Raw genomic sequence first — 14,604 nt, forward strand, 5'->3', positions numbered from 1 at the left:
ATCCTCAGGAATTCTATACCCCCTGCAGGCTGAGCCCTGATCCTCAGATGGGCTCCTCAGATCCCATCTCCAGTCCCAGGCTGAGCTGTGACCTCATCAAACATATTGCAAATAGGAACCCTACCTGCCACAGTTTCTTCTGTTGCTGGAATTCGAGAATTCTCTGTGCTGACATTCTGTTGTCCCAGCTTTTTAACCCCCGTAGTTTGAGAGGCTAGACTCTGCAGGCCCTTGTTCCACAGTTCTGGTAACTAAGAGGGTGGACCTCCTGCTTCCTTGGCACATGGCAGCCACACCATCTCTCTCTCACTGTTTTGCAGGGGTCTGCTGCAGGTTGCCTTACAGCAGAAGGGCCAAGTTCTGGAGGATGAAGATGTGGAGACAAGGTGTGCAGAGAGAGCTTTCCAAGGCTCCCTCAGTTTCAGGGAGGCCTTGTGCTTCTGCTCTTGGGGCCCCCCTTGGGGGAAAGAGGCGCTTCTGAGGAAGTTTTGGGGGATTCATCCTATCGGCCAAGTCTTGTTCCAGACCATTTGTGGGTCAGAATGACTCATGACCCCTGTCCCATGAGCAACTAGAGAAGGGGCACTGCCACAGTACATCAAAAGCATCTTTATTTTAAATGCATTATCCCAGCCTCATCTCTTGGGTGTGCAGAGAGAGCTTTCCAAGGCCCCCTCTTTCGCCTTGTGCGCAGATGGGAAAACTGAGGCTCGGAAGTGGGTGTTTTAGAAGTCATGCAGTGATAGCAGGAGTTGGGTGGGTCATTAAATCCATTCCCTGGACACAGAACCCTATAATTTGCCTCCAAATTCCAGGCCCAGAGATGTTCCTGATCAGAGAAACCTTTTGTCACTGCACCGCAGAGGGGAGAATGAGTTTAGACATTAGGGAGAACTTTCCCCTGGAATCCTAGGAGGCACAGCAAACTAGGATGGCTGCTGAGAACTTTGCTGCAAGTCACTTGCCCATTAAGGGCCCTGGGTTTGCTTTCAGTCAAATGGGGAACAAAATCGTGTTCCACCCTGGTTTACTGGTTCTGAAAGTCAAATGAGAGAATGAGGTGATTGACAGTTATCAGTTGAATGAGTGAATTAAAACAGGCTTCAGAATGGGTTTTCTAGGCAGTGGAGTGGAGGAGGCTGAAAGCAGGGACTGTTTGTTTGTGGGAGTAGGGGCTCCCCGGGCTTTTTGAGAAGTAGCCCCATGTAGTGGTCTCCATCCCTTGCACCAATACCCTGCTAGCCCCAATGCCTGTCCTGGTCTCTGTCACCCAGGGACCTGCAGGTACATGGATTGGTGCTGCCCCTCATGCTGCCGAGCTTCCACCCAGAGCTCTTCACTCTGTACCTGCTTCTTCATGAGAAGGAGGACAGTCTCTACAGCCAGGGCATCACCAACTTGAGCCTCTTCCCTGACATCAAGCTGCTTGAATTCCTGGAAGTACAGAAGTAAGCCCCCTCCACTGCCATACCACATTAACCAGGGTTCTTGGAGTAGCAGAGGATGCGAACTCAAACTATTCTCAGTAAAAAAAAAAAGGGGGGGTGGCGTTTAATGTGCTCATGAACTTGAGAAGTTCCAGGGGGTTGTGCGTTCAGGTGTGGCTGTATCTACATGCTCAAACACATGACAAAGGGAAGCACCTTCTGTTTCTGTATTTCTCTGGCTCCCCTTTGTGGTGACAAACATGGCATCATTCAGTTGAGGATTGTACTCTTCCAGCTCAGCCTTTCTTTGCAGTGAGCTGGTGCCTCCTTCCCAACAGCTCCAGCAAAGTCGCTGGAGTCTCTCACTAGCTTGGCTTGGGTCCTGAGTCCACCTCTGAACACTGACTGTGGTTCCCATTAACTAGGTTGGCCTCAGTTTCTACCTCTAGGGCTCTGGGCTCTTAGACTGAGAGTGTGGAAGGGGAGAACCCCAAAGGGAAAAGCAAGGGCTAGTTCCAGAGAAGGTCAGGGGGTGTTTACCACATCCTAGGAGCAGGACCTCCCCTAAGGCCTCCCTTCCATCCTCAGCTACCAAAACAGCCTTTCTCCTCAGTGGTCTGATCCATTGATGCCACAAGTTACTCCCTACCCCCATGGAGGGCATGGGTGCCCACTCTCCCATCTCCCATACCTGGGTCTCCTTTGTCACAGGATGGTGCTTCCCACATACACCCTCAAACCCTGTTTCTTCTTCTGTCTTGGTAAATGTTTCCTGTATCTGCCTAGTCACCAGGACAGAGACCTGGCTGCCAACAGCCTCCCAAGCTTTCTTCCTCCTCTCACCTTCCTGCTGCCTCCTCCACATGGTGCCACCTCCTCCACACTGACCTCTCAGCTCCTCTCTCTCCCAGCCCCTGCCCCACACTGCAGCCACTGCGATAGTTTCTGTATCCTTTCCTATACATCCGCCTGTGCTGGCTCCCTCCCACCTCCAGAACAGAGTTCATTCTCAGCTCTTACTCTCTGGCCCATGGCCAGCCCTTCCCTCTCCTCATCCTCTCCAGGTTCAACTCCTCTTTCAGGGTCCAGGAGAAGCATTGCCTTCTCCAGGAATCTCTCTGGCTTCCTTTTTCTCAGGCTCCACATTTCACAGCCTGGCTCAGGGAGGCCTTGCGGACCATCCCCTTCCCCTTCCCTGTACTAGCACAGAGCACTGCTGGGGGTCCTGGTGGCACAGACCCTGCTCGCTGTCTGTCAAAGCCTCCTTTTCCTACTCTTAATTTCAGGCACCTGTGGCCCCTCAAGGACCTCACTCTAACAACCAATCAGGTGAGGGGTTGGGTCCATTACTTGCCCCAAGAAGGTGGGAGTTTGGGAGGGCCTGAGCTCAGAGCTGGGTCTACAGCCTAGAGATGGCCTAGGGCCTCCAAGGAGCGCCCTCACTTAACATCATTGGTTGGAAGCTGCAGAGGAGCTGGGCAGGGGCAGAGGTGAGGAGGAGGCTCTAGGCTTTCTGCATTATTCTAACCTCCCTGTGTGGCTAGGCCAGGCTCAAGCACAGGCTCCACCCCTTTATTGGCTGTTCACCTTGGGCAAGGTACTTGATCTCCATGTCTCAGTTTCCTCTTTGGTAAGAGAGAGGTAATACTAGCACTAGTTCATGGGTTTGCTGTGAGGGTGAAGAGGGCCAGTACAATGAAGCGAGGGTTCTCCAAGTGTGCTGACCTGACCAGCAGCACCAGTATCTTCTGGGAATCTGTTAGAAAAAAAAGATTCTTGGGCCCATGCCAGACCTTCTTAAATCAGAAACCCAGGGGGTGGGCCCAGGAATCGGTGATTCCTCCAGGAGATTGAGAAGTACTGACATGGGCCCTCAGAACTGGGAGATACGTAGTGACCATCAGCCATTATGATGATCTCCCTTGCCTATTTTGAGCCTCCCAACTTCTGGAGACCATTTCCCCTGTTTTACAGTTGGATAAACTGAGGCCCACAGTGGAGCTGTGACTTGTCCTTGTTCACTCGGCCCTCAGGGCCAGGACTGTGCTGAAGGAGTGGGTGGCAAGGGGCTCAGGGTCAACCCGGTCCCAGGAAGTGGGGGTTGACAGAGCCAGAGGGCTACAGCTATGACCATCACGCCCTGTCCAACCTGGCTTCCTCCACCATGTAGAGATACTCTCTGGTCAGGGACAAGTGCTTCCTGTCGGCCACCGAGTGCCTGCAGAAGATCATGTGAGTCCTCCTGCCCTGGGGAGGGTGCAGAAGGCAGGGGTATTGGGGGCTCCCAGTTGGCCTTGAACCTGAGGGCCTTGACCCAGAGCCAGCTCCTCTTCTGCAGCACCACAATGGACCCACGGGAGAAACTGGAAGTGCTGGAGAAGACATATGGGGAAATTGAGGCCACCGTGTCCCGGGTGCTGGGCCGGGAGTACAAGCTGCCCATGGATGACCTGTTGCCACTGCTCATCTACGTGGCAGCACGTGCCCAGTGAGCTCCCATCCTCCCCATCCCCAACCACGATATGTGCCCAAGTCCTTGGACATGAGGATTTATGAATATAGCCTTTTATGGTGCAGATGGGGAAGCTGAGGCCCAGGGAGGAGAGGGTCCCACCCAGGGTCCTGTGGGTGCAAGAGACAGATCAGGGACCACCCCCCAGGCAACCAGCCACCCAGGCTAGGGCTTTGTTCCCCAACCATTCGGTGCCTGGCTCTGACGACCGCCCCCGCCCCCTGCTTCTTCTCTCCCTCCCTCTCTTGGAGGGGTTATTCCCCAGAATCCAGCACCTGGGAGCCGAGATCCATCTGATCCGTGACATGATGGACCCCATCCACACAGGAGGCCTGTATGACTTCCTGCTCACAGCCCTGGAGGTGAGAAGCGGAGGCTGGCAGGCTGGGCAGCGATGCCCCGGCCACTGAAAGACCCTCTCCCTGCCCCAGCCCTCATGGTGGGGAGGAGCTCACATTGACAGGCTCATGTAGTCTCTACGAGAGGGTCCTCACACTGGTCCTCTTGTTAAAAGAACAAAGGCGTAGTTCAGTGTTAGAATGCTCACCTGCCATGCGGGGGACCTGGGTTCTATTCCAGGCCCATGCACTGCCCTGCCTCCCGCCCCCCACCCCCCCACAGTAAGAAAGACTAGGGGCAGGGACTCACTAAGGCCTTGTGGTGCATCTCAGTCCTGGGGACTGTGGTAACCACGTCTTTGGGCCCAGTAGGAGAGAGAAAGCCCTACTTCCCTTGCAGACTGTGGCTGAGGGAAGAATTGGAGACATGGTTGGGAAGGCAGGCACACCTGGGTATTGGCCCCAGAGCCCATGCATGCCATGGCCGGCAGCTTCAGCCTCTCCTCTCTTCACCAGTCCTGTTACGAGCACATCCAGAAGGAAGATATGAGACTGCACCACTTGCCCGGCTGCTGGGAGCCGGGAGGCCTGGTAGCCCAGGCTCTACCTTACAGACAGCAGAACTGAGAGGAACCACATGGACTTCCTGTGGGAACAAGCATAGCCTGCCAGGCCCTTCACTGCCCAAGGGGCAGAGGACAGGATGGATCCGTGGAGGCAGCTTGTGGGAAGGGTAGACGTTTTATTTTTTGCAGGAAGATGCTGCTGCTACCCTGCCTGGGAATGAGGGGAAGGAGGACTGTGACCCCTGCCACCACTCTCTAGGCCCTGGTCCAGTCCTGAATGACCCCACTGACCTTCAGCAGCTAACAGGCAGGGAGCAAGCAGTCCCTGGCTCCTCCTAACCCGAACTTTGCTCCCAAATCACTGAGCCTTTCTGGTTGAATCCTACTGAATTCTGGAGTCCTTCTGGAAGTCTGACTTCAGTCTGTTGGGCTGTAACTGAAATTCTCATGTCACTGTTGGCCTCAATCCCTGTTTCTCCAAGCTGTAAGTGACCACCCTATTTATTGGGTCTGTCTCCCCTGGGTGATCTCCTGGGGACCTGGCTTCCTCCCAGCTCTGAACCAGCCTCCCAGGGCTGCAAGGCAGGAAGAGCTCCTGCCTGCTGGGTGACTCAGGCAAGGCCTTTTCACTCACTGGGTGTGCAGTTGAGAGGTGGTGGGCTTGGGAGTCTCTGAACTACAGTCCACTCTTATATAATATAAACGGCAGTGCTGGAGCAAGCGGGACGGAATAAATTTGCTTTGCTTGACTGAGTACCAGCAGGCCCCAAGTGGCATGTGAATTACATACCTTTGACTGCTGTGCAGCTCTGTACATATGAGGCTGGCCTGGGCCACTGACCACTAAGCTCTTTGCTTCAGGACCATTCCAGTTAGAGGCAAATGCCAGAGGGAGCTCAGTTGCCTTTGGGAGGGGAGGGTTATATTTAAATAGTGGTTCTAATGTGGGACCCAGAGATGCAGGAGCTGGGTCTTGGTATAGCTTCATTCCTGCTGGGCCTCAGTTTCTCTCCTGACATGGAGGGGTTTGGGCCAGGCGACTTGCAGGGACTCCCCTGCCCAAACTAGAGATGTGACAGTGGGCAGTATGACCATGTTCTGAAATGATCCAGGGCAGGAAGCCTGGGGAGAGGGTGGGTTGATGCAGGGGTATAAGGCATTCGTGGGCAAGCTGGGCCCGGATTTTGGACCTGCTCCTGCCACCATCATGCCTTGAACTGTAAGCTAATCAGGTCATTGTTCTTGGCTCCTGGTGTCCCTTCCATAAATGCAGCTCTGGCTCCTTGGGCTGAAGGAAGCTCCGAAAAAGCCCAATCACACCTGAGTCCCAGACTGTAGAGCCTCAGGGACACCCACTGAGCCACAGAGATTGGGCAGTGCAGGGGTTGCAGAGACCCAGGGAGGGGCAAGGCTTTCTCTGGCTGGTTCCAACATATGTAGTGGCTTGAATGAAGGGCTCTGGCTCTGGTTCTCCTAGCACCTGTGGTTTTGCACAAAGGTCCTCTTCTAGTTTGCTAGCTGCCGGAATGCAACACACCAGAGATAGATTGGCTTTTAATAAAAAGGGATTTGTTTTGTTAGTTCTTCAGAGGAAAGGCAGCTAACTTTCAACTGAGGTTCTTCCTTATGTGGAAAAGCACAGGATGGTCTCTGCTGGCCTTCTCTCCAGGCTTCTGGGTTCCAACAACTTTCCCCAGGGTGATTTCTTTCTGCATCTCCAAAGGCCTGGGCTGAGCTGTGATTGCTGAGATGAGGTATGCTGAGCTGCTTGGGCTGTGCTATGTTGAGCTCTCTCATTTAAGCACCAGCCAATTAAATCAAACATCATTCATTGCAGCAGACACGCCTCCTAGCCGACTGCAGATGTAATCAGCAACAGATGAGGTTTACACACAATTGGCTCATGTCTACAGCAATAGATCTAGGCACCTTCACCTGGCCAAGTTGACAACTGACTCTAACTACCGCAGATCCCCAGGAGATGGCTAAACTGATGAAGAGCAATGCTATACAGGGTGCCACAGGCATTCCCACTCACCTGTGACTATGGCAGCTCAGCAGTATTTCAGTCCTCCCAACGGTTACCGCCTAGATCTTGCCCCTTCGCAGTTGAGAACAACGTGTACGCCTGACTCAGAGGCAGCCCTGAGTTCTTGCAGTGCTGCGGCCCCACTCTGGAGATCCTGACACGCTTTCCAGCCTCTTTCAGGAATCCTTGCTGCAGTTCATATCTACCAAGACTCTTCTCACTTGCCCTTTCACCAGGCTTCACCCAAGACCAACTAGACAGGGCTTTGGGAGGTTCCAACAGAAACCAGGGCTGTATCAGACCCTTACGAGAAAACCTGTAGAGTAGGGGCTGCTCGCTTTAGACAGTTGAGGAAATTAACAGCTGAGGACAGTGCTTCATTTATGGGAGGGACATCTGGAGCTGGGACGCCTGATGGAGATGGGCCCCCTATGGTCAGGGCAAGTCTATATGCCGACTCCTCCCTGGCACAGAGCTCAAGGAATGAGAGTGAGGCTGCTGCAGGAGCTCCTTAGGCTGCAGGGATGATGGACTGGTGGTCCCTCTGGAAGTTGGGATTGTTAATCAAAGACCCCAGCACCTTAGCCATCTGGTGGGGTCCTTTCTGCCCTCCACCTTTCCAGTCCCCATCTTGTTCTCCAGGATGAAGGCTCTTTTCAGCAATGATCTTCAGGAGGTGGTAGAATTCTTCATTATCAATCCTGAATGAGACTTCGGGATCACTTGGGCCACAGACACTGCTCGTTTACAGACCCCTGGAGACCTTCTAATAGCCAAGGGCAGAGTTCTGGGCTATGATGGGACCCAAACACCCTTAAGGACCAATTGGAGCTGAGAATCAGACACCCAAGAGGTCATCAGTGAGCGGACGTGTCCAAGTCCTGCAGCCTGGCCCTTAAGTGACATGCTTTCCCCAGACTGCATCCCTGATAACCTACCTCCCCTCACAACTTCAGCCCTGATCCTGGTGATCAAGCCACCTGCACATTCACTCTCTCAACTCCTGCTTTCTCCACACCAACTACTATCCTTCAGTTAAACCACTACCACCACCACCCTGCTCCCCAGCTGTATCATTCTATCCACCAGAAATGCCCTCCTCTAGTCCCACCAGGTCCCAGGCTGATTACAGTCTTGCAGGCCCAGTTCATGTAAACCACCTGTCCCCAAGAAAGGGCCCTCCTCTACTCCACAGCCCTCTTCCAGGGTCCCCTTCCCCAGCCCCATTCCATTCTATCGTGGGGTCCTCTTATTGGTACACACAGTTCAGCAAGCCATCTGATGCCAAGTGGGTGCCTGCTTCCCTTCCTCTCCATACACACTACTCTGCTTTACCTTGAGCTGGTGCTTCAGGGGCAATAGGAGACAAGGGTAGACACACAGCTTGGCAAGGGGAAGGTTAGACTGTGAAAGACTCTGAATTCCAAGTCCTGGTCTACCTTTAAGATTGGCTGGAGCTGCATCTAAACAAATAGAATTTTGTTCCTTGGGTGTGGCTAGGACAAATGGGACCCATAGGGAAATGGAAACGTGGGGAAACTCAGGCTGAAAGAAGACAGGACATTGACAACAAAACTGCAGGAGAGGGGGAGGAGAAGACAGACATTCGATCTGCCTATTTCTAGGGCCCAGGCTGAACTCACCTGGGCACCAGCAGCTCGGGCTTGGTCCTCCTAGCCCAGGGCTGTGTCCATCCCTGGCAACGATGATGACAGTCCAGCATCTCTTCCTTCATTGGTCTCTGGCTGCAGAACATGCCACGTGGTAGCCAGGTTACAGCCATTGCCCCAGCTGTGGTTGATGGAGATGATGTCTTTCTGAAAGGAACAAGAGCATAGGGTGACCCCATGAAGCCCACTGCAGGGACCGCCTCCTGCCCTCAGGAAGCATTAACCTCTTTGGGGTCTTGGGTAGAACAGGGTGGACATAGTTCCAGCCCTTCTCAATAGGGAAGGGCTCTCCAAAAAAAGACTATCTGTGCTTACTAGGCAGAGAGGAGGAAACAGAGTGGAATAAATTGAGGCTGCTGCTAACCCCAAGTGAGAGCTGGCAGACAAGGTGAGAACTGCTGACCAGCCTCTGCTTATCCAGATCACCTCTGAGGGTGCTGGGAGCCAGCACATTTGGGGTAGCCCCATTGTATGTGACCCCTTCCCACTGCTGCCCCAGGAAAGGCTGGAGGTCGTGGGAGTGCTAGGGGACAGTTAGAGGGGTGATCCTGGAGAGGTCCTTAGCAACAGTGAGTGAATGATGCAAATGTCCCTTGAGCAGGGACCTGAGATAGGGCTCCTTGGCCTCAGCTGTGGGCTTCCTCAGAGGGATGGGATCTGAGGAAGAAGGGATCGGTGAAGTGAGGCACACTAGAACAGGGAGAGAGAGGAGAGAGAACCATGAAGGATCCCTTGAGCAAGGCTGGTTAATCAAAATCAGCAGGCCCTGTGTCGGGCACAGACACCCTGCCCAGGGGGCTACCCGGGTAACAGGAAACACCCAGCGACAGCCCACCCACCTGGAAACAAAGGACTCCCAGCTGAATGAGCCATCCATGGAGAAGGGTGGAAACAACTGACCCATCATATGGACTATCTACCATCAAGCACCGCCCTGGAGAGGTGGTGGGGGAGGGAAGTAAGTGAAGCAAACCAGTAAGAGCAGATGGCCCCAATGTTAGGGGCCTCTGGCCATCCAGCTTTCTTGCTAGAGGGCTCGCATATCTTCTTAACGTGTGTACTTAATAAATTTCCTACCTACTCACTCTATCTGTGCTGTCCTTCTGAATTCTTTCGTTGCAGCGCAGCCAAAAACCTGGAAAAGCGAAATCTGGTAACAGAAGGAGGTGGGAACCTAACCTCCCCTGGAAACCGGGCAAGGATAAGGTTAGGGTCAGGGTCAGGGTTAGGGATTAGGTTAAGGTCAAGGTTAGAGGTTAAGATTGGGGTTAAGTTTACATGAGAGTTTAGAGTAAGGGATTAGGGTGAGGGTTAAGTTCAGATTCAGATCAGGTCAAGATCTTGATCCCATTAGTTATGGCTTTTCCTGGTCAGTTTTGTTGAGGATTGTACTGACGTGAGCTGAGTCTTTTACTCTTGTCTTGGGGAAAAACTGGGTTGGGGGCCAGGCTGCCAGGGCCTTGATCGCTTCCTGACCTTGGACAAGTCTTTCCTTTAACTGGGTCCTGCTTGTTGTCTGCAAGAGGAGATGCGAGGCACCGCTGTTCTGACATCAGGGAGAGTAGGAAGAAGAAGATGACACCCAGCACTCTCTACAGGTAAAGCCAGGCAATAGTTGCAGTTTGGGCTCTGGGTGCTTTGGAGAAGGCGTTCTCTGACACTGACGGACATTCCTGGTGTGCCAGGCTCCAGGCTAAGCACTTAACATCCTTTATCTCAATTTCTTCCTAACCACAGCCCCAGGAAACTGAGGCCCTCAGGGGAAGAAGGAACACCTGTTCTGCTCCTTGATAAACTGTGGAATGAGTGGTGAGATCCAACTGGGACCAAAGGATCTCTAGAGCCCAAGGGCCAGTTGCTCAATTGCAGGGCCTCAGTGTTTCCACTTCCTCAAGGGTGGGAGGAGGAGGTGAGGTGAGCCAGGAACCCAAGTGTCCAGACAGCCTGCTCCCTCTACCTCCTCTCTCTCCTACAGAAGTTGCCTCAAGGTTGCCAAGTCTCTCCCAAAGCAAAATCTAGATATGTCCCTTGGCAGAGATCCAGCCCCCTTAGGTCCAAGGTTGGCTGTGAAGAAATTAGGATGGTGGCTCCCGGGAGTCACTACCTCCTGGGGTCTCTTCCAAGCTGTCAAGCAATCCCTAAACAGTAGCTGGGTGGCTGGCACCCCTGCAGCTATTTTTTGCTTTGCCACATGCTGTTAGATTTGGCTGGTAAAGAGTTAGTGAGCCCACATGAATTCAAACAGTTTACACTCACCTAGTTAGCATAAGCAGTGTCAGCAGTGTCAGCTCCCTTTGTCCCCAGTCCCACAGGTCAACACTGAGCCAGAGGAGCCAGAGAATGGGTGGCCCAGGCAGTAGGCTGCTCTGTGGGTGGAGGAGCATCCTCTAAAGGACAGTCATGCATTTTATAGATGGAAGCCTGTAGCTATTTGTTACTGAAACTAGAGATGGGGATGAAAAAGGACCTTGTGGCGGTCTCCTGCAAGATATGGATGAGAAACTGCCTGGGGTGGAGGCGGGGGGCTGCTCCTCGCCAGGCTTATCCCCTCTAGGAAGAACCTTGGAATTCCATCATGCTGTGGTAGGGCCTTGCCTACATGGCCTATGACTCCACCCCTGTCTTTCTATAGGTGTGACGTGATTCCCTTCTGCATAGCAGATGTGGGACCTCCTATCCCTGAACTCCTAAATGGATCATATAATATATTTGAATCCTCTAAGAATTTTTTTTTTTAAGGCTAGACCATCCCATTAGATACTCTAACTGGTTGTACTGATATGGCCATGGACCAAATCCATTCTATTTGTCTTAGGCGACACTGGATATGAGTGTTCATGGCTATGACTCACGATCAGGCTCACTTGGATTCCACTGTATGTAGACTGGACCCCCATTCAGGACCAAGCCAATTAAATATGTCATTAATCCAGGAGCAGCAAGAGGTGTTGGCAACAGCATACCCTCCAGTGGGACTGGCCAGGAGGAAGCCCAGAACAATGCAATTGTCCATTGTCATTTGCAGGAGAGAGTTTAGATGGTTTTGGATTTGTAACAACCCCTGCAGCAGTATGCTAAGGGACAAGACCCAAGCCTAAAGGTTGCGATTAATATGGTGAGGGAACCTGCAATACCAGAAAGGACTTAAAAAAAATACTTCTACCTTTGAAATGTTTGAAGGAACAGCTATTAAGATTTTGGCAGCATAGTCAGGTGGGAGATGACAGATCCTGCAATCAGTTAAATTTAGAGCAGTTGCTGTGCTCTGGAAAAAATATATAAAAGAGGTTTTTTGCTTTTGTATTTTTAGCAGTAGAGGGAGACCACAGGGTTCCAACAATAATAAAACAAGGCTAAGGGGGACCATATCAGTATCCAGAAAATTCATCTGATTCTGTTGATTTGTTGGAGGCCATCCTGCCTCCACCAAAGTCCTCAGTCTAAGGTCTCTGGAGAGAATGAGTGTCCAGTGGTTGGATTGAGGGCAATGGTCATAGTCTGCAGGAGGTTACCAAAGCCTTCTGAGAGGATAGGCTGGGTCAGGTGTCCCACAGATGAGAGCCAAGAGAAGTTAATGGTCTTCCCAGTTCCCTTCTGCATCCCCACCATGGACCTCCAGGGTCCAAGGTGTCCCTTCCCTAGCAGGAGAGTTGTTGCTCTCTGTGCCAGCTTGAGAGGATTATGTACCTTAGAAAAGCCATGTTTTAATCCTGATCATCTAGTGGAGGCAGCCTTTCTTTTAATCCCTATTCAGCATATTTGATTGGAAACTCGATCAGATTATTTCCAGGGAGATGTGACTTGCCCAATTGTGGGTATTAACCTTTGATTAGATGGAGATGTGACTCCACCCAATTCCAAGTGGGTCTTGATTAGTTTACTGGAATCCTTTAGAAGAGGGAACATTTTGGAGAAAGCCACAAGAACTATGGGAGTCCACCTAACCAGAGACATTTGGAGGAGCTTCATGAAGCAAGAAGCCTGGAGAGAAAGCTAGCAGACATCATCGTATTTGCCATGTGCCTTCCCAGTTGAGAGAGAAACCCTGAATGTCGCTGGCCTTCTTGAACCAAGGTACCTTTCCCTGAAAGCCTTAAATTGTACATTTCTATAGGCTTGTTTTAATTTGGACATTTTCACAGCTTTAGAATTGTAAACTTGCAACTTAATAAATTCACCTTTTGAAAAGCCATTCTGTTTTTGGTATATTGCATTCCAGCAGCTAGTGAACTAGAATACTCTCTTTTTCAGAGCTACAAGCTTGTAGAACTGACCCCGCAGTAACCACTTAACCCTTTAAAAAATTCTCACCATTTCTAACCCATATCATTTGGCTGGATTCATCCCTAGATGATTATCTTGTGCCATCCTAGAGCATCTCCAGCTGGCCTTCCCTCCTCTGTCCTCCTGCCTCTTGGTGCTGGATAACCCTCTAGAGCCATGGCCACTGTGGCCTTCCCCTGGCTAGCACTGTTCAGTGGCTTCCCGTGATTTTTAAGAGAAGCTCAAACTTGTCAGCAAAGCTATGTTCTTCTTGCTCTGCTCTGGCTTTGCTAAATGTGTCCCCCCAAGGCACTGGGGACATGTAAGCCTCTGAATCATACATGCTTGCTTGGACTTAACTAACCTGTTCTTACAAAGCCCTTCTTCAGCCAGGCTGGGCCCTCTAGGGTGTAGGTGCTGCTACTGGGGGCCCTTCTGTGCTCATGTCCAGCACGCTTCTTTGCCTTGACTTATCTGCTCTCTTCCCTAGGCAGTACCTTAGGGGACCTCTTGAGCTGGCACCTCTGATTTTTCTTTGCCATATCCTGGTTGCCTAGCACAGTCCTGGCATGTGGAATAAGTAAATGAACAGATGGAGTGGCTAGTCAGAACTTCCTCTTGATTTCCCCTCCTCAGTGACTCTTCACCTACATTTTTCTGCCTCACTCTACCTCATTTAGATTCCAGCAGCGTTCTGTAGTTCATGCTGGCAGGTCTTTACTCCTGAGAGCCTCTCAGCCCGGCAAGCCCGTCTTCTCTTCTCCCTCTGTTCCTATTTTCCTCCTACAGCCAACAAAGTGTCCTTCATTGAAACATTCTCAAATTTCCCCAGCTGGAATCATGGTTTATTAGTTGGATTCAATCTCCAACTGAGTGAGAGACCTTAGGGGGAGGGAGGGTTCTGAATCCCGATTTCTGGACTGTGTAACTATGGAATCTGGGGAAATGCTCCCCCAACCCCTCCTGTCTCCTGTGGCTCCCATCGCCCCCGTGGGAGGCTAGTCGGTTCCCAGGGCTGTGGATGGAAGCGCTTCATGCCATATCAGGGCATTGGAAGGTCTGGAACCCCATGCCGACCGCTGTGCCCAAATCGCCCCCACCTTGCTCTCTGAGTCCCCTGAAAACACTGTCTCCGTGTATTTGTGGCCTTGCAGGTGGCCACCAGGGCTTTCCACCATGCATCTCTCTGCTCCCTTCCCCGGGTTAAAAGCTGTTGCCCGGCTCCGCGCGCACAGCTCGCGGCTGCAAAGGAGCTAGAACGCGGCCGCGGTGCCGCTGGACGTTCCCTGTGACGTGCTGGCTCCGCATCGCCCAGGCGCGGACAGCCGTTGGACGTCCGGTGTCGATGGTGGCAGCAGCGGCAGCATAAGCATCAACACCTCGCAGCGCCCCAGCTCTCGCTTCACCCTGCCTCATTCTCTAGCCCCTATCACCCCATCTGCCCAAAGGCGCTGGGCAGATTCGCGGCGGCTGCAGCGGTGGGGGGCAGGATGAGCGCCCGAAGTGAAGGCGCCGCGCAACGGTCCGCGTCGGACGAGGGACAGCGGGCCACCCCGGCGCCGCAGAAGAGAGGACGTGGCCGGCCCAGGAAGCAGCGGCGAGAGCCAACGGGTGAGCCCTCCCCTAAGAGACCCAGGGGAAGACCTAAAGGCCGCAAGAACAAGAGGCCCTCGAAAGCCGCTCCAAAGAAAGCAGGAGTCACTGGAGAAAGCCCAGCGGCAGGCCTAGGAAATAGACGCAACGGGTGGTCCAGAAGCACCCAGCTCAGAAGGAGCCTGAAGAGCCCTGCTCGCGTGGGT

The 14,604-nt window shown here is 52.5% G+C and overlaps 1 protein-coding gene across 21 annotated transcripts in view; it reads left to right on the plus strand.

The window, feature by feature from the left end:
* ALS2CL (ALS2 C-terminal like) overlaps positions 1–5,296 on the plus strand; it is a 31,537-nt gene extending 26,241 nt beyond the window's left edge. For 15 of the 21 annotated variants that reach the window (XM_077129524.1, XM_077129529.1, XM_077129531.1 and 12 more), the window contains 7 exons: positions 321–386; positions 1,275–1,448; positions 2,714–2,756; positions 3,598–3,659; positions 3,766–3,915; positions 4,205–4,301; positions 4,794–5,296. In XM_077129524.1, coding sequence (XP_076985639.1) covers positions 321–386; positions 1,275–1,448; positions 2,714–2,756; positions 3,598–3,659; positions 3,766–3,915; positions 4,205–4,301; positions 4,794–4,904 — 703 coding nt within the window. In that variant the 3' untranslated portion in view covers positions 4,905–5,296. Of the gene's footprint in view, positions 1–320; positions 387–1,274; positions 1,449–2,713; positions 2,757–3,401; positions 3,660–3,751; positions 3,916–4,190; positions 4,302–4,793 lie in introns of those variants that run through there. The other 6 variants (XR_013162789.1, XR_013162791.1, XR_013162790.1 and 3 more) reach the window with 6 other exon arrangements.
* Positions 5,297–14,604: the final 9,308 nt, after the last annotated feature.

The sequence above is a fragment of the Tamandua tetradactyla genome, chromosome 15, assembly GCF_023851605.1.
Source record: "Tamandua tetradactyla isolate mTamTet1 chromosome 15, mTamTet1.pri, whole genome shotgun sequence".
NCBI classification, from domain to species: domain Eukaryota; kingdom Metazoa; phylum Chordata; class Mammalia; order Pilosa; family Myrmecophagidae; genus Tamandua; species Tamandua tetradactyla.